Below are 19,130 nucleotides of genomic sequence, written 5' to 3'. Positions count from 1 at the left end.
CAAAGCAGCTGCTCCGTGGAAGAAAGATGAGGCAGTCTATTTCTGTAAAGATTTAAAGCCTTGGAAACCCAAAGGCGGTCACTATGAGTCAGAATCGACTCAACGGCAGTGAGTTTGGATTGGTTTATGGTTTAGCTACTACTCAGATATAACTTATTCTACTCAAATTCTTCTTTCTTTGTTCTTCCGTTCAAAAAGTGTCATTCTGCACAAAATATACTAACGGCCACAATAAACATTGATAATAATTATCTTTGAAAACATTCTGAAAGCTCTTGTGGAAACTGTAAGCTATCAACACAGATAAGGTAAACTTATGCTTTAAATCTAATCTTCTGCAGAATTAACAACATAGTAACAACATAGTAAAATTGTGCTAATAGGGATCCCAAGGCTATGATACCAATTTCCTTAGATTAGCATTTAATCAAATATTTTTTGTTTGTAAGGTTTTCATTTTTTTCTTAGATTAGGATCCCCTCCCCCATTGCAGGGAAGGTAGTGCCTAAGGCATTTGACTGCTAACCAGAAGGCTGGCAGTTCAAACCCACCAGCAACTCCTCAAAAGAAGGTTTGGCAATCTACTTCTGTAGTGATACTGCCTCGGAAACCCAAGGAGGGGTTGCTATAAGTTGGATCCGACTTGATGGCAGCAAGTTTGGGGTTTTTTTTTTTCTCATTATTTGAAAGTAATTTTGAACTAACCCTGAATTAAATACAAGTTTCCATTTAATGTAGGTATATGAAAAAAGAAAAGTTGTTATCTAGGGAAGGTTCTGGATAGTTCTATTTTATATTTAATTTATAAATTTGACTCAGAGTACCTTAAATTTCATTTTCTTTCTCTATTCTTCCAAGGAAGTTTCAACCAAAAGCACATCCCCTGCCACTAAGTCCATTCCAACTCACAGCAAGCCTATAGGACAGAGAACTGCCCAACAGGGTTTCCAAAGCTGTAAGGCTGCCTCATCTTTTTCCCACTGGGGCACCCGGTGGATATGAACCACCAACCTTTTAGTTAGCAGCTGAATGCCTCAATCATAACGCCACCAGAGGTCCTTCTGAGGAAGTTTATGTGTGCTAAAATTCTCTATGGAATTCCAAACAAAAAAATAAAGTCAGAAAGAAAACAAGACCAACGTTATCATGTTAGAAAGTTTAGGATCTGAAAACAGCTTATCTTTTCATCTTTAAAATAGGAAATAATACCTATTTATCACATAGATAGACCTGGACCTGAAACAGAAAAATTCCTTGACATATATGCAATGTGAATATAAAACTACATAATTTTATATCAGATAAAATAATTAGCAAGATAAATGATATAACAATTTCACTTAAAAATGTAACAATTAGAAAAGCCAATTTGATTTCAAATAACATACATCCCTCAGAACAAAAAATTTAGGTAAAAACACAAAACTACATTTATTGCATATGTAATGCTAGGAAACCAGCTACAATAATTCTGAAAATTTTTATGATAAAAACTGCACTAAAATAAAAATGTAGACAAAAAAGGTACCTTCCATTTTTCTCCAAAGATTTTACAGCTCAAAGGTGACTTACTGCTATTAAATTAAAAGGGTAATCATTTTGCTTTGGAAAAATGGCAGTAGCTTGCACATACACAACGTTTCTTAATAACAGGCAAGGCGCATGAAAGACAGGAAGCTCATTTCTCACTTGCATTCTCCTCTCCATCTAAAATCCATGTGTGTATATGAATGTATGTATATATGCATATATGTATGGATGTATATATGTATTGTATGTATATACCTTCAGACAAAAAAACAAGTATTTTGTTGTCTATGAAAATCCATAAATTTTTTATAAAAGTTCAACTATTGCTGGATAATATACTAAATATAATACAAATAACAAATATATTGTGCAAACAGTTACTTGGGAAATTAAAATCTTTGAAAATAAAACTATAAGACATTTGAGATATGAGAATGGAATATCAAATGGAAAATTCCCTTAATAATTTATGATGAATTTACTTGAGAAATTAAAATAGGAGGAGCACAATTATTCTCCCCTTTATGAACATGAAAAACCATACAGTGAGGTAATGGAGAACTAAATTTCATTTCAAGATTAAGTAAGATTGCCTGTAACGAGGACACATATAAAAGAAACCAGAACTAGAATCTGTATTTTCATTTCCATTACTTAACCAACCTTTAGCTGGTGGGAAAGGATGAGGAGGAAGTGAATCCGAACAGAGTTCTAAGGGAAACTGCAGAAGTTCTTCATTGTCTGTGGAGGCTTAAAAGGCAAGTAAAGTATGTGTTATTTACTAATGATCTATTTATTAATTAAAAACAAATTTAAGAACTTGGAATTATATACACACACATAGACAGATATATGTATAGGGGAGATTGGGCAGTCTATTTCCGTAGTGATACCACCTCAGAAACCCAAGGAGGGGTTGCTATGAGTCAGATCCGACTCGACGGCATTGAGTTTGATTTTGGTTTTTATAAGATATGCATCTTCTCCCACCCAAAACTCAGTAACATCGAGTCAATTCTGACTCATAGCAACCCTACAGGTAGGACAGAGTAGAACTGCCGCATAGGGTTCCAAGACTATAAATCTTTATGGAAGTAGACTGCTTCATCTTTCTCCTGCAGAGTGGCTGGTGAAGAGTTCAAACTGCTGACTTTTCAGTTAGCTGCCAAATGCTTTAACCATTGCCCATCAGGGTTCCTTATATATATTACTACTGTATAAAAATTTTTTCCTGATTTATTCTGGTTATTTTTTCCTCGGTTTCTCCCATGGGGACCTTTTATCGAAGAATGGTACTACCTTCCCTACTAGGACTATTATGACATTTAAAAAGTGTAATACCTATAAACACTTAGCACAGCACTTTGTAAATAATAAACATTCAATAACAATTATTATGGAATCCCTGGGTAGTACAGTTATTGCTCTCAGATACTAACCAAAATGGAGATTCAGAGCTCTGGTAGCATAGTGCCTAAGGCACTTGACTGCTAACCAGAAGGCTGGCGGTTCAAACCCACCAGCCACTCCTCAGAAGGAAGGCTGGGCAATCTACTTCCGTAGTGATAATGGCTTGGAAAACCAAGGAAGGGTCGCTATGAGTCATATCTGACTTGATGGCAGTGGGTTAAAGGTGCCTCAGAAAAAAGATGTGGTGATCAACTTCTGAAAAATTAGCCACTGAAAACCCTCAGAGCACAGTTCTACTCCGACACACATGGGATCAACATGAGTAAGAGTTGGAATCAACTAGCGGGCAACTGGGTTTTTTAAAATTATTTTAATGCTATATATTGTAGCTTACTTGTTCTATGATACTTAAACTAGTTATCTATCTTCTTTGGTAAATATCTGAACACACAGTCTTTTAATGCATCTATTTTACATTAAGGTACTCTGGTAGCACTGTGGTTAAAGCACTGGGCTGCTAAGCAAAAGGTCAGCAGTTCAAACCTAGCAGTCACTCTGTGGGAGAAAGATGAGGCAGTCTGCTTCTGTAAAGATTTACAGCCTTGGAAACCCTATGGGTACCCTCCTTCTATAGCATCACTGTGAGTCAGAATTGACTTAATGGCAGTGGGTTTCATTTGATATTAACTCGATGTTCAAATTCTATCAATACCATATTATAGAATGTAATCAACTTTTAAAATTTAGATTAAACCTACTAATTATGAATGTACTTTATTTAGCCAGTAAGTCATTTAAACTTTAGAAAGTATAACATTTTTCCTGGTTTTTTTTTTTTTAGCTCAGAAGACATAATTGGTTTCTAATAATTAGGGTTTCTTTGGAATATATTAATCCTTAATCCTAAATTTTACTGGATTAAGGACAACTGAGAAGCTTTTGGATTCTATGGAACCTTTCCTGATAAAATGCACTGACACACAATTTTGGTTACTTCATCAGTGTGTTCTCAGATGCCTTGAAGATTTCCTTAAAGATTCTAGGATAGAATCCTCTGAATTACTGTAGCATGATACCTACTCCCTCACTTATGAACTATCTCATTAATCAAAATTTCACATTTACCACAATAGTAAAAAATTTATCCAAATATTTTGTGTATTAACAGTGTACATCTGACAATAATGGTTGTCAAGGTACAAGGAGAGACTAATATTTGTTGTAATGGTAAACATTATGTGTCAGCTTGGCTGGACCATGATTCTCAGTGTTTTGGCAGTTATGTAATGATGTAATCTGGCATTTATGTAATTACGCAGTCATCCTCCATTTTGTGATCTGATGTGGTCATCCTCCATTTTCATATAACATTGACTTTCACATAATGACCTGGTCTTTGAAACCTAAGCATGTCAGTAAGTGAGGAATGGGTTTAATGTCCTATAATCAAAGTTAAGATAACAGCATCATTCTCTACCTAAAAACCAGTCAAACACCTAGTCATGTGTGAAAAATAACAAGTCAGTTATATGCTTATAATTTCATGAAATTATCTTGGTATAGATGAACAGAAAAAAAAAAAAAGGTAATATCTCTTTAAGAAATAAGTCATTTACTTAATCTACCAGTCCTTTGCATTTTATTACTGAACTGTAACATAGGCAAACATGGACTGCACTTCTCATCCATTAAAGGTTTACCTCTTTGCAATGACTTTTCAACGTGTGTTTTTGTGGTCTGTAAAGCCTGATTTTTATCAAAAGTTATTGCAACCGCTGTGACTGTAACCTAGAATCACAGAAATAACATGATTAGGAAGGATAATCATTGCCAAAATAAGCTTCTCACAAATCTTTTTCAGTATCACGAAAAAGCCTATACAATTTTCTCTGTTGCCTTTCCTGTTTAAGATACTCAACAGAATTACACATACACTCAGACATTCAGATTATAACTAAACCAAATGTGTACAGCTACACCTAGATACTCCAGGAAGCACTCAAGAACCTTCTCCCCGGTAAGCCTCTCCAGACAAGTATACATATTACTGTACACATGCTGGAGTACATGTGTGATTCCACCTGCAAATGACTATAGAGTTCAGACAAAAGAAACAGCTTCATGAGAACATACGTTTTCAAATATTTGAGGGAAAACAGTCTGCACTTAAGTGTTTTAACTGCAGTAAAATTATATGAAAACAGATCAGATAAAAGCTAGAAATCTTCTTTAATAATAGACTGAATCTTAATTACCTGAATTAGTTCATCTTCAGGCAGAGATACTGTAAAATTTACATGGCAAAGGCAGCAGGGGATCATGGATCGTAGTTTAAAATACAGGCTCTGTGCAATAGAAAATACTAGTTAATGTCACTTCTTTTAACTTAAAAATCTGTAAAACCTGATTTTTTTAAATTCACATAAGATGGCAAATAGAAAGCATTTTAAAAAAGCTGATTTAATTTATTTTGTCTAGTCATACATTAAAAATCCATTCTTAATATTTAATTAGTAAGATTGAATTGTATTTATCAATACATATAAAAAATATAGAGGTTTTTAAATTGGCATATACAGAATACATTTTTATGACATTTAAAGCTATTATATAACTTATAAATTATATTTATTTTATATATTAAGAGGGAGAAGACAACTTTAGAATTTCACCTGATGACAGACATGCTTAAGAATATGTAAATAAAAATAACTCAGCCAGTAACTATGTAAGGTATTTCTAATATATACACTGTTTTTAAAATTTCCTGACTCTTTCTTTTGTTGTTATGTGCCATCGAGTCGGCCTCAACTCAAAGCAACCCCTCCTTGTGTTTCTGAGGCGGTATCACTAAGGAAGCAGACTGCCCAACTTTCCTTCTGAGGAATGGCTGGTGGGTTTGAACCTCCAGCTTTCTGGTTAGCAGTCAAGTGCCTTATGCACTATGATGCTAGAGCTCCTAAACTCTTAGGAATCTTAATAAAAGACTCTCTTTTATTAAAAGTTTTTAATAAAAAAAAAAAGGCTTAGGAGTCTTTTAGTCAGTCGGAAGGTTCTTACCTTGAGCAAATTTTCACAGAGATCATTAAAGTTCTTATTAAGAGCTTGATTAGTCAGGTTAAGGCTACTTAATCTGATGACTCTTACTGATGTGAACATCTAAACAAGAAGAGATAGAACCACATGTTGCTGTATTATTTTTAACTAAATACCGTAAGAGTTGGTAAAATTGCCAATTAATGAACAATAATAATAGCTAATGGAGTAGCAATAAGGATAGCATTTAACTGCAATAAGGAGGTCAAAAGAAACATTTTGTGTAATATTTGTACAATTAAGAACAGAAGTTTTACCTGTATTTCAGATGTCCAATTATTTATACCAGGCATAATTTCTGTATTGCAACTATAAAAGCCTGTCAAAATAAATTTGAATTAAAACACGACAGTATTTAATTTGTTTTGTCAAAAAATAACATTTTTCAATTATTACATGAAGTCTTAACTACAAGATCTTTACATTCTTTTTCTTTAAAAGTACATATTTAGAGTTTAAACAATCTTTCAATATCTACAAATTTCATTTATAAACATAAAAGCATTAAAATTCAGCTTCACCTAATTTCTAATGTAAATATTTTTAAATTACGTTTTCTTAGCTTTGGAACATGAATGCAAAGACAGGATGTGACTGAAACTGGTAAAGCCTTTTAAATAAAGTTAATACTGTAACAAATATCAACTAACGTAACGATATGCAAAATTAGTTTCATCTCAAAGGCTTTCCATTCACCTGAAGGTGGAGGAACATCAGTAAGTAGAGAATGTACATCCTCCATGGCATCTGTGTCATCAATCTGAAAATATAAAGATTAACACTAGTGAAAAATGTCTGCCTGGAACATTCTTTTAAGAACCATCTATATGGGATCAAAGTGGCAGTAGCCACTAGAAAGATCAGACAGGAACCTTAGTGGGCAGTGAGTGTTATGTTAATGGGGTAGGAAAAAATCAGAAAAGGAGGGTAAGAATGGTTGCACAATTCAGAGGACGTAATCACTGTCACTGTATTGTACGTGTAGAAACCGTTGAACTGTTGTATGTTTTGCTGTATATATTTTAATAACAAAATAAAATTAAAAAATAAAAAACTAATAAGTAGCAGATGTAGAATCACTTCAGATTTTAAAAATTCATTTTAATTTTCTAAATAGAAAACACAATGGTCAAGGAAAAGTAGACTCATTCATCCCTATGTTAAAACATATAACTTGAAAAAAAATCTAGTATCTAAATTTCTCAATGGTAATAATCACAAAATATTCTTATAACTGCACAAATACTTGTACACATACTACTAAATGGACTATTTTACATATAAAGTACACGGCGAAAAAGGAAAAAATCTTTTCTCATTCTAAGAACATGTTTCAAAAGACTTGCAGTCATTATATCTCAACTTATTTTTATCAACAGATTGCAATAAAAAACAATTTTTTAAACTCAATACAGTACTGTTTTACAACAGATAAATTTAAAGGCAGCTCTAAAAGTAGTAAGTTGAAACAGTGTCTTTCCTATACCACAGTACTTCACTGCAAATAATAAAGAATGAAAATACCCAGCTGGACATATATTCCCACTATTCCCTAAAACACTCCACACTCAAGATTTCATGCATTCTCCAACTACAATGCCCTCTTTGCTCCTTCTCTTAGCGAATCTGCCCATTCCTCTCAGTCCCCAGCCCACATTCAACTCAAGTACTACTTAGCCCGTATCCCAGGATCAGAGATATCAATAATACTTTTTAGGATCAGTGCTTCTCAGACTTCAGTTAATGCTTAGCGTCAATTACCAGGACAGTATGCTAAACGGATTCCTGGACCACACACTGAAATTTTTATCTTCTAGTTCAGAGATGGGGCATAAGAATTTTCATTTCTGACAAGCTCCCAGGTGGTGCTGATGCTACACATTGTCAGACTACACCTTCAATAACCAGTTGTCGTGTAGTAGACTCTGATCATGGTGACCTCATGTGTGTCAGAGCAGAAGTATGCTCCATTGGGTTTTCAATATATGGTTTTTCAGAAGTAGATCACCAGGCCTTATAGTACTCTAGAAGAACCTTTTACCTCCTTGACCTGCCATATTCTTTCACCACGCCTCATTTACCTAATTCTTAAGACTACAGAGTAATATAAAGAAAAATCATAACCCATGTTCTCCTACAAATTAACATTGTCCCCTAAGTTAGGTCTTGCTCCTGTCTGATTACTGACATATTACTGATCACACTCATTGTTTCAGACTTCTTGAGACTCCAATCCCACCCAAGAATTATTCTTCTCCAGCTTTAATGAAATCAGAGCATGATTTTTGATTCCTCTCAATTTGTATCCTACAACATCATTTCTGAGTATCCTCATTTACATTCCTTGCTTTCATTATCCAAAGATTATCTTCTATTTCTTGCTAAGCTAAATATTCTATTAAGGGGGACTGAAGGGAGCACATTTGTGAGTGAAGGGGCTCCAAAAACTGTTATGTCTCATTATTCTCTAGGAAAGTTACTAAAATGTTCTGAATGTATTTTGTATCAGAAAATTCAATTAAATCTTCTGAAAGCAGTTAAGAAAACATTATACTCAGAATTCAGTGCTCATATTATTTTATATCACATATAAAAATGTTGTAACTAAGTAATACATTATAATATATAAAACAGGTAATAAAGCAGACAAGTGAAAAAACTCTTTAGTTTTTTAAATTCATTCAAGTTTAGGAGAAAAAAAACATTCCACAGGTTTAATATTCTTTTAATTATATTTCAATCCATATATTAGTTTTCCCAGAACCATCTGCATTATTGTATTGGCCATTTGGTGCTGAACAAAACATGTATGACCAAGTTCTGCTATTTTAAATTGTAGTGATTTTTATATATATACATGTGTATATATATGCATATGTGTGTGTATATATATATATAAATTCTGTATTTGTAATATTTATAACAGTTGTAACAATATAAAACTACAGTATCAACTTAGTATCTGACTGTAAAAACACATGTCTTAAAAAAGCTTTAAGAAATTAGTCCAATGCAATATTACCTCCAAAACAAAAGCATCTTTTTTTCCATGCGAAAGGTCTAATTCTGTAACTTCATCAGAACTTTCTGACTGAGATCTTAAAAGTCTTGAGCGTTGCCTAGGTTCTGGGATGGGAGATCCTATAATCTCTTCAGATATCTCCTAAAAGAAATATGGTTCCTTTTTATTGTATAAGATTGGCTTTTCAGTTTGGTTTTAAATTTTTTAATTAGACAACTAACCCCTTACCTCCCACCCCAACCCCCCAAAAAAGAAAAAGAAATTAAGACAATTACCTGTGGTGGGGAAAAAATGTCTGTAAAATATATTTCAAGAAGTCTCTCTAAGTACAACCTTTATGACTAATAAAATAAACTTCTATAAAGGATATTTCCTTTATTCTGTAACAACAGCCTTCTTGATACACTAATTGAGAAATTTATAAATGTGTCAGCTATAGCAAGGTAACACTGACATCTAGTGTAGGCTACTACAACAAGCAGGGAATAAGTAGCTCTTCCAGGTGAGGAATTCCAGCACTTTAGGCTATCATTATTTTCTATCAGGCATATAAAAGTCCTCAAAGGCCATAAAAGATTTATGTCTCCAAACAGGATTTTGATCTTTTATGCCTCTTCTTTTGATGGGCAATTTTTTTCAAAATTCTACACAGTTAAGTCTGGCATATAATATGTATGTGTACATATGTATATATAGCTCTGGTAGCCTAGTGCCTAAGGAACTTGACTGCTAACCAGAAGGCTGGTGGTTCAAACCCACCAGCTGCTCCTCAGAAGGAAGGGTGGGCAATCTACTTCCGTACTGATACTGCCTCCAAAACCCAAGGAGGGGTTGTTAGGAGTCGGGACTCGACAGCACATAACAACAACAACATGTATACATATAAATATGCATATATTTGCTATATGATTAAGCTAAATTAACTTTAAGAGCTAAATTAACTTTAACAAACAACCAGTTGCTATCCAGCTGATTTCAACTCAGTGACCCCACGTGTGTCACAGTACAACTGTGCTCCATAGGGTTTTCAACGCCTGATTTTTCAGAAGTAGATCATCAGGCCTTTTTGCTACGGTGCCTCCGGGTGACTCAAACTTCCAACCTTTCAGTTAGCAGCTGAGCATGTTAATCATCTGCACCACACAGACTCCCAAATAAACTTAGGTAGTTACAATAGTGAACTTTTTATAGTTACTTTTTAGTTAGTGTACATTTTATATGGGTTAGCTGGTGCCTGAATATTAAACCAAAAAAAAAAATAAAACCACTACTATCAAGTCAATTCCAACTCACAGAGACCCAAAAGGACAGAGCAGAAATGCCCCATAGGGTTTCTATCGCCTGTGGAGTGGCTGATAGGTTTGAACCACCAACCTTTCGGTTAGCAGATGAATGTCTTCACCACTGCACCAAGAGAGTTCCTTGCTTGACAGAGTCAAAACTCAGAAATGGCTAGAATATATGTGCTCACCACAAGAAGTACCAGAAGAACATAAGCACAAATAAAAAAGGCAGAACTTATTGATGGTGTAAGAGAGTTACCTTTTTAATAAACAAATAAATTACCTATGAAAGTTATTCAGTAAGAAAGTTTTAAAAGTTTATTCCTTGTACCTATCTTACAAAAAGATTACCAAGCACTACAGTTTTTTAACATAATGATTTATGGAGTACGTGCATATCCATTGCTTTCCAAATTAATCTGCCCTATATAAATTTGATAGGATAATATCCATATGCCTACAAGGAAGACCAGTTAATACAACTATTAATCAAATTTACACACCAACCACCAAAGCAAAAGATGAAGAATTTGAACATTTTTACCAACCTCTGCAGTCTGAAACTGACCAAACATGCAATCAAGATCTCTTGATAATTAGTTGTGATTGGAATGCACAAGTTGGAAACAAAGAAGCATCAATAGTTGGAAAATAATGGCCTTCATGATAGAAATTACAATAAAGACCACATGACAGAATTTTGCAAAACCAAGGACCTGTTCATTGCAAATACCTTTTTTCAACAACATTAACAGCAACTATACACATGGACCTCACCAGATGGAATACAAAGAAATCAAATTGACTATATCTGTGGAAAGAGGTGAGAGAGGTTCAATATCATCACTCAGAATAAGGCCAGGAGCTGACTATGGAACAGACCATCAACTGCTCATATGCAAGTTTAAGTTGAAGCTGAAGAAAATTAAAACAAGACCACGAGAGCCAAAATACAACCTTGATTATATCCCACTTTAATTAACAGACCATCTAAAGAACAGACTTGACGTATTGAACACCAATGCCCCAAAACCAGACAAGCTGTGGATGACATCAAGAACATCATACATGAAGAAAACAAAAGGCCATTAAAAAGACAAGAAAGGAAGAAAAGACCAAAATGGATGTCAGAAGAGACTGAAACTTGCACTTGAATGGAAAGTAGCTAAAGCAAATGGAACAAATGAGGAAATAAAAGAGGTAAACAGGAGAGTTCAAAGGGCGGCTCAAAAACACAAAGTAAAGTATTACAATGAAATGTGCAAAGACCTGGAATTAGAAAACCAAAAGGGAAGAACTTGGCATTTGTCAAGCTGAAAGAACTGAAGAAAAAAATTCAAGCATCAAATTGTAATACTGATGGAGTCTAAGGGCAAATACCAAAAAGAACTGGTCAACATTCAACCATTCAATGGATGCAGCATTGGAAGCATTCACTCCTTTATGCCAAGAAATTTGGAAGAAAGCTATTGAGCCAACTGGCAGGAAGAGATCCATACTTAAGCCCATCCCAGAGAAAGGTGATCCAACAGAATGTGGAAATTATCAAACAATATCATTAGTATCAGATGCAAGTAAAATTTTGCTGAAGGCAATTCAAAAACAGTTGCAGCAGTACATTGACAGGGAACTGCCAGAAATTCAAGCTGGATTCAGAAGAGGGCGTGGAACAAGGGATATCACTGCTGATGTCAGATGTATTCTGGCTGAAAGCAAAGAATACCAGAAAGATATTTACCTGTGTTTCACTGACTATGCAAACACATTGACTGGATTACAACAAATTATGAGTAACATTGTAAAGAATGGGAATTCCAGGAGACTTAATTGTGCTCATTGGAAACCTGTACATAGACCAAGAGGCAGTTGTTCCAACAGAACAGAGGGATAATGAATGGTTTAAAATAAGGAAAGGTGTGCATCGGGGTTGTATCCTTTCACCATACGTAGTCAATCTGTATGCTGAGCAAATAATCCAAGAAGCTGGACTGTATGAAAAACATGGCATCAGGATTAAAGGAAGACTCATTAATAACCTGCGGTATGCAGATGACACAACCTTGCCTGTGGAAAGTGAAGATGACTGGAAGCACTTCTTGATGAAGATCAGGGGCTACAGGCTTCAGTATGGATTAGACCTCAACATAAAGAAAACAAAAGTCCTCACAAATGGACCTATAGGCAACAACACGATTAATGGAGAAAAGACTGAAGCTGTGAGGGATTTCATTTTATTTGTATCCACAACTAATGCCCATGGAAGCAGCAGTCAAGAATCAGGCGATGTACTGCACTGGGCAAATATGCTGCAAAAGACCTTTAGAAAGTGTTAAAGAGCAAAGATGTCACTTTGAAGACTAAGGTGTGCCTGACCCGAGCCACGGTACTTTCAATAGCTTCATATGCATGTGAGAGCAAGACAATGAATAACGAAGACTGAAGATAAACTGATGCTTCTGAATTGTGGTATTGGTAATGAATGCTGAAAATACTATGGACTGTCGAAAGAAGGAAAAAATCTGCCTTTGAAGAAGTATAGCCAGAGTCTCCCTTAGATGGCCAGACATCACCTCACAGTACTTGGTCTTACTGTCAGAAAGGACTGGTCCCTGAAGAAGAATATCATGCTTGGTAAAGTGGACAGTCAGCAGAAAAGGGGAAGACCCTCAATGCGACTGATTGACATAGTGGCTGCAATGATGGAATCAGGCTTAACGAGGATTGTGAGGACAGCACAGGACCAGGCAGTGTTTTGTTCTCTTGTACACAGGGTTGCTATGAGTCAAAGCCAACTCAACAGCACCACAACCAACAACAATAACAACAAGAAAAACTTTACTGAGTATTATAATTGACTTCAAAATGAGAAAGAGGTGCAGTTCAAAGGCAAAATAATTTGCTTTGGTTTCAAAATTGGTAAGTAAGGAAACTTTCTAAATCAGTTCTTTAGACTTCTTTAGGGCAATATCATTCTTACTAGATAGCACACTTTTTATAATTATGTAGTAAGTTTAAAGTTCTATTAGGTCTCTATTTATTGTATCATGGATCGAATGTTCAGTATTTGATGTATGTTTGATTCCTAATGAAATTTCGCAACTGCTACTGTTACTCTAAACGTTTTGCAGTTCACATCGATAACCTCTGGTTCAATGAGCTACGTTCATAAAGTTTGATTAAGTGGTACTACACCTCTCTGGTAGCATAGTGGCTAAGACACTTGCCTGCTAACCAGACAGCTGGCGGTTCAAACCCACCAGCCACTCCTCGGAAGGAAGGTTGGGCAATCCTACTTCCGTAGTGATACTGCCTCGGAAACCCAAGGAGGGGTCGCTATGAGTCAGGTTTGACTCGACGGCACATAACAACAACAACACCTCTCTGCACTAGAAATGTTTCTCAAGGTAATGAGAAAAAAAACTCAGACAAAAGCATGCTCTTCATCTGCAGCCATCTTCCTACGAGAAGTCAACATGCTGATCAATGTTTTCAGAGTAGGCATATAATGCTTTACAAAATTGAAAGGACAAAACTATAACACATGTAATGGTCTGGTAATTAACCTTATATACAGAACTTTATATACTAACCAAATTCTGAGATGTAATCCTAAAGGACTATAACATAGTCAGTATCTGAAGTGTCCATTTGTGGAAATACATAATCATATTCAACACATGAAATTCCTATTTGCTGAAATTTTAAAACTCTTACATTTACTCCCTCTTGTGATATATAAAACGTGACACATAGCAGACGCTCAACAAATATTTATTAAATAATGAAATAACTTCATTAATTCACATTCTCGTTTAAATATGTCCCTGTCTTCAAGGATCTTACATTATAGTAAAAGAAGACAGAGACAGACATGTAAAAATTAAGTTCAATAAAATGCAGCAGGCAATAAGACGAAAGTACATCCAAGTACAACAAGAGCACAGTGGAGGAGGTGATAGTTCTTCCTATGGGAGGTCAGAATGAATTTACAGAGTAATATACTATCAAGCCAAAAAGTTCAGCTCATGATAATAGAACTGGTAAATGATGAACAAAATGGAGTCCTAACATATGACTTTGCAGATCACTCTCCCCAGTGGACATAAACACTGTTAGTAGATGTTCAAATACCAAAATATCCAAAAATGACTGGCTATAAAAATGCTAAGAGCTGAAAATGAAAAATTCTGTGTGCCTTTATGTTTTTACTATAAATAAGCCATTCTTCCATTTTAAAAAAGGAGTATTTCAAACCATCCATTTAATCATTTAATAAATATTTATTGAGACACCAGTATTGTAAGGAACTGTTCTAAGCATAAGGAATATACCCGACAGACCTTATGTTTTAATGGAAGAAAATGACAATAAACAAAAAAACACAAAAATGAGTGGGTGTGTGTGAGAAAGAGAGACAGAGGTAGAGAGGGAAGAAATAAGGAGAACAATAAAAGAGGGAGTGATGACAGGCAGTGCTAAAAGTGGATGTGAAAGCTGTAATCTTTAAATTGCACAGTCAGAGAAGGCTCCTTTAAAAAGGGGACACTTGAGCAAAAATGTAAAGGGAGATGGGAGAACAAGTCTTTGACCTAATCTAAACTGAAAATGTATTTGTGTCCAAAATAAGATCATCTAAAAAATATTAATACCAAAAAAAAAAAATGATGTACTCTCGATACAGATTTATTTTACTTACCGGAGGATTGATTTCATATAATTCTTTGTTCTTAGCGATCGTGTCATTTATCTTCTTTTGCATGTGAGATATATGCTGTTCATAGGAGCCATCATTCGGAGTCTTCCCAGCAATCTGAATGCCACCGGGTGTTGGTAAAGCTGCCAAGTATACACCTGTGGCAGACTTGAAAAACAAAGGGGAAATGAAGAGGGGAAAAAAAAATTCTCAAGTTCTCATATGTAGGAATGTGGTCTTTGTAGTACAGGAAAAAGACAATAGCATTAGTAATTGAATAAGCTATGCTGGGAAGAACACACACAAAAAAATTTATAACAGTGGTTGGTTGTTTCTGGGGAAGACCCTGGATAGGGAAGGAATGGGGTAAGAGGGAGGAGGACTTATTTTTTACTAAATACCAATTATAGTTTTTAAATGTTTACCTTATGACTGTGGAAGATAAATTACATTAAAAATTAACTTAGCAAACAAGATGTTATTTTAAAATAAATTTTTCTTCACATCCAGAGCAAAGGAGAGTAAAGAAAGACCAAGTCTCAAGGGAGCAATCAGTCCAAAGGACTAATGGACCACATGAACCACAGCCTACACATCCCCAATACCAGAAGAACGAGACAGCGCCACTACGGAGGGCCTTGACTGGGATCACAAGAGACGGTCCTGGACAGAGCGGGAGAAAAATATAGAACAAAACTCAAAATTCACAAAAGAACACCAAACTTAACTGATCGGAGAGGAACCCTGGAGACTATGGCCTTAAACACCTTTCTGACCTGGAAGTGAAGCAATTCCCAGAAACTACCTTTAAGCCAAAAAAACAGGCCCATAAAACAAACAACAACACCCAATAAGAAACAATAAATTGTACAAAATCAAAAGGGCAACATCTGTCCAAAAGCAAAGATGAGAAAGCAAGAAAGGGTAGAAAATTCAGACAACAGGACACAGAGAACCTAAGACAGAAATGGCAAGAATGCCGACACTGTGGGGAATGCAATCAATGTGTAGAAACTATCAAAAGGGAAATGAATTTACTCTGTTAACTTTCACCTAAAGCACAATAAAAAATATATAAGATTTTCATGAATGAGTAGGTAATCTACCTTTAATACTGTCAAAAGTCAAAGGGAATTGTTTGCAAAGCACTGGCAAAATAAGTAAAGACCTGAATATGAGTGTTTCTCACTCTAAAAGCCAAGTAATTACCTCCATAATTGCCAGGGGAGGGGGGACTTTAATTGACAGATTTATTTTAAATCTTTAACTAAATGGCTATATTAATATCTGACTCCATAACAGTAATATATACTACTGTTGTTGTTGTTGTTATGTGCCGTCGAGTCGGCCCCAACTCATAGCGACCCCTCCTTGGGTTTCCGAGGCAGTATCACTACGGAAGTAGGATTGCCCAACCTTCCTTCCGAGGAGTGGCTGGTAGGTTTGAACTGCCAGCCTTCTGGTTAGCAGTCAAGTGCTTTAGCCACTATGCTACCAGAGCTCCTATATATCCTATATATGGGAGCTCTGGTAGCATAGTGGCTAAAGGCAATTGACTGCTAACCAGGGGGCTGGCGGTTCAAATCCACCAGCAACTCCTCGGAAGGAAGATGGGGCAATCTACTTCCGTAGTGATACTGCCTCGGAAACCCAAGGAGGGGTCGCTATGAGTCACGTCCGACTCGACGGCACATAACAACAACAACAATACTAAAAAACTATCATGGGAAACACAAGACAAGATAGAATTTATGAATATACATATGTACATTTATGTTTTGTTGTTGCTGTTGTTATTTGCTGTCGAGTTGGACCCGAATCATAGTGACCCCTCCTTGGGTTTCCAAAGCAGTATCACTATGGAAGTAGATCGCCCAACCTTCATTCCAAGGAATGACTGGTGGGTTTGAACCGCCAGCCTTCTGGTTAGCAGTCAAGTGCCTTAGGCACTATGCTACCAGAGCTCCTACATTTATGTTTACATATGCTTAATTAAGTAAAAAAAATATAGAAGTATGAACATCAAATTCCTAACACTGAAGGGGTGGGACAGAGAACAGAGAAAATGATTCTTTTAACTTTGGATACTTCCATATTTTGAATTATTTGAATTGTTATTATTATTATTATTTAAAGTAATCAACTGCCAATTCTGTCACAGTCCATCCTAAAAGGGCTACATAATGCTCTACAGTGAAGTCTTCCCAACAGATGAAACTGATCCTCAGGAGCTCGCCCTCTCCTGGTTCGTTCATTAGTCTCCATCACTGACCCTCCACGTGATGCTCAACCACAGAACCTCCTCTATGCCAGATGAAGCCTTAGCACCATCTGTAACACCTTCTTAGCTGCCTTCATTAGCCAGGCAATAGCCCAGAATGGCTGAAAACACTGGCTCTGGAACCAGAAAGGGCTAGGTTTGACATCAATTTCCAACACATACCATCCTATCTTGGACAAATCTCAACCCATCCAAGCATCTGCTTTCTTCTCTTGTAAAGTGAAGATAATATTACATTCTTTCTGGAGCAGCACAATGCTACAGACCTGGTAAGCACTCATCAGAGAGTAGCCATATCATGGAAGCTATTCTTAGACCACGACATTTAAGTGCATGAACTAAAAAACAGCACAAAAACCCAAATGACAAACAGTTGTAGTAACTACCATTAGCATTCAAAAAGGAAAATATTAGTAAGAATCAGAAAAGGTAATATATAAGATAAGGCTTGAAAAATTACACTGGGGACACAAAATAGTTTCAAAGGGCTCAACCATCAAAAGTGTTTTGTATGGTTGGCACATTTTTAAACCTCTGAATATGAATTAAGCTCTTAGTTCACACAGGTACCAATTGCTACAGTCGTGGACTGAGCCCAAATTCCACATTTATGTAATACCCTTGCTAAGATGTGAGTTTTTAGATTACTGAATTAAAATGAACACTTTTCCTCCAAGTAAATTATCAGATATTTTAACATAAACCAAATTAGTTTCATTAATCATTACAAATTTCTCTTGTAAAAAAACTGTGATACCTAATCAGTTTATCATCACCATACAATTATCTCCTACCAAAATTTACATATTTGCTCTTATGGAAAGAACAGATACAGCAGGAAACAATTTAGCCATTTTACCTATAAATGCATGCTGGGAAAAATAAAACAAAACTCAAGGTCCTCATTTCATAAATTTCTTAAAATTACATTTCTACATAATTCTGTTTCAGAATTACCAGCAACATAGTTAAAATTTCTGGCTAGCAAAATGCCTAGAATATGACACTTCCATAAACATTGTTGAGTAAGCAACTGCTCGGAGTTCATATTATCAATATATATATTTTGCAAGGCACCTTGTTCCATGTGTCCCATGCCACTTACAAAGGCAGCTATTGCTTTCCCTCCTGACATTATTCCAATCAGAACCCCTTTTCTAACAGGGCAAAGTGAACAAAAGCTGAGGTAGAGCTTTACACTGCCTCACATTTTAATAGCACTTAAGAAACACACATATTTTACTTACATCCTACTGTTGGCCACACATGCACATATAAGTTACTTCTTTTTCTAACAGTTGGCAGTGTCTCACACACTTTGCCTTATTTTCTCCATTAAAACTAAAGATTACTTTATCACAGTGGTTTTAACAAAGGGTGATTTTGACCTCCAAAAGTCATTTGGCAATGTGTAGAGACATTTTTGGATGTCATAATTAGCAGATGCTACTAGCATCTAGCAAGTAGAGGCCCAGATGCTGCTAAACATCTGATGATAAACAGGATAGCTCCCCACAATGAAGAGTTATCCCACCCAAATGTCAATATTGCTGAGATGGAGAAACTTCTAGAACAATGGTGCCCCACTTACTAAATAAGCTATACACAGTAATTTTTAGAAACCTGATTAAGTCTCTTAAAACATTTGAAAAGCTATCAACAGATTTTTTACTTCATAAAATGTCACCACTCCTTAAAGGTTTTGATGTCAGTTTCTATAGATAAGTCTTTTTTATAAACTCGAGGGCCATTTATAACAGAATCTACTACAAATACAGAAATCACAAAAAAAAAAAAAAAAAAAGTAAAAAAAAA

At 35.5% G+C, this 19,130-nt stretch overlaps 1 protein-coding gene across 1 annotated transcript in view; it reads right to left on the bottom strand.

Moving 5' to 3' along the window:
- Window positions 1-19,130, bottom strand: part of C2CD5 (C2 calcium dependent domain containing 5) — a 105,070-nt gene that overhangs the window by 17,323 nt on the left and 68,617 nt on the right. Inside the window, exons 15-22 of the mRNA XM_042781783.1 lie at window positions 15,038-15,202; window positions 9,059-9,199; window positions 6,733-6,796; window positions 6,294-6,355; window positions 6,001-6,099; window positions 5,196-5,285; window positions 4,641-4,728; window positions 2,194-2,280 (exon numbers count right to left, since the gene is read on the bottom strand). Coding sequence (XP_042637717.1) covers window positions 2,194-2,280; window positions 4,641-4,728; window positions 5,196-5,285; window positions 6,001-6,099; window positions 6,294-6,355; window positions 6,733-6,796; window positions 9,059-9,199; window positions 15,038-15,202 — 796 coding nt within the window. The remainder of the gene's footprint in view (window positions 1-2,193; window positions 2,281-4,640; window positions 4,729-5,195; window positions 5,286-6,000; window positions 6,100-6,293; window positions 6,356-6,732; window positions 6,797-9,058; window positions 9,200-15,037; window positions 15,203-19,130) is intronic.

Source organism: Orycteropus afer, unplaced genomic scaffold (genome assembly GCF_000298275.1).
Source record: "Orycteropus afer afer isolate SDZICR_OR568_19922 unplaced genomic scaffold, OryAfe1.0 scaffold00171, whole genome shotgun sequence".
NCBI classification, from domain to species: domain Eukaryota; kingdom Metazoa; phylum Chordata; class Mammalia; order Tubulidentata; family Orycteropodidae; genus Orycteropus; species Orycteropus afer.
This window is presented reverse-complemented; position numbering and strand designations above follow the sequence as displayed.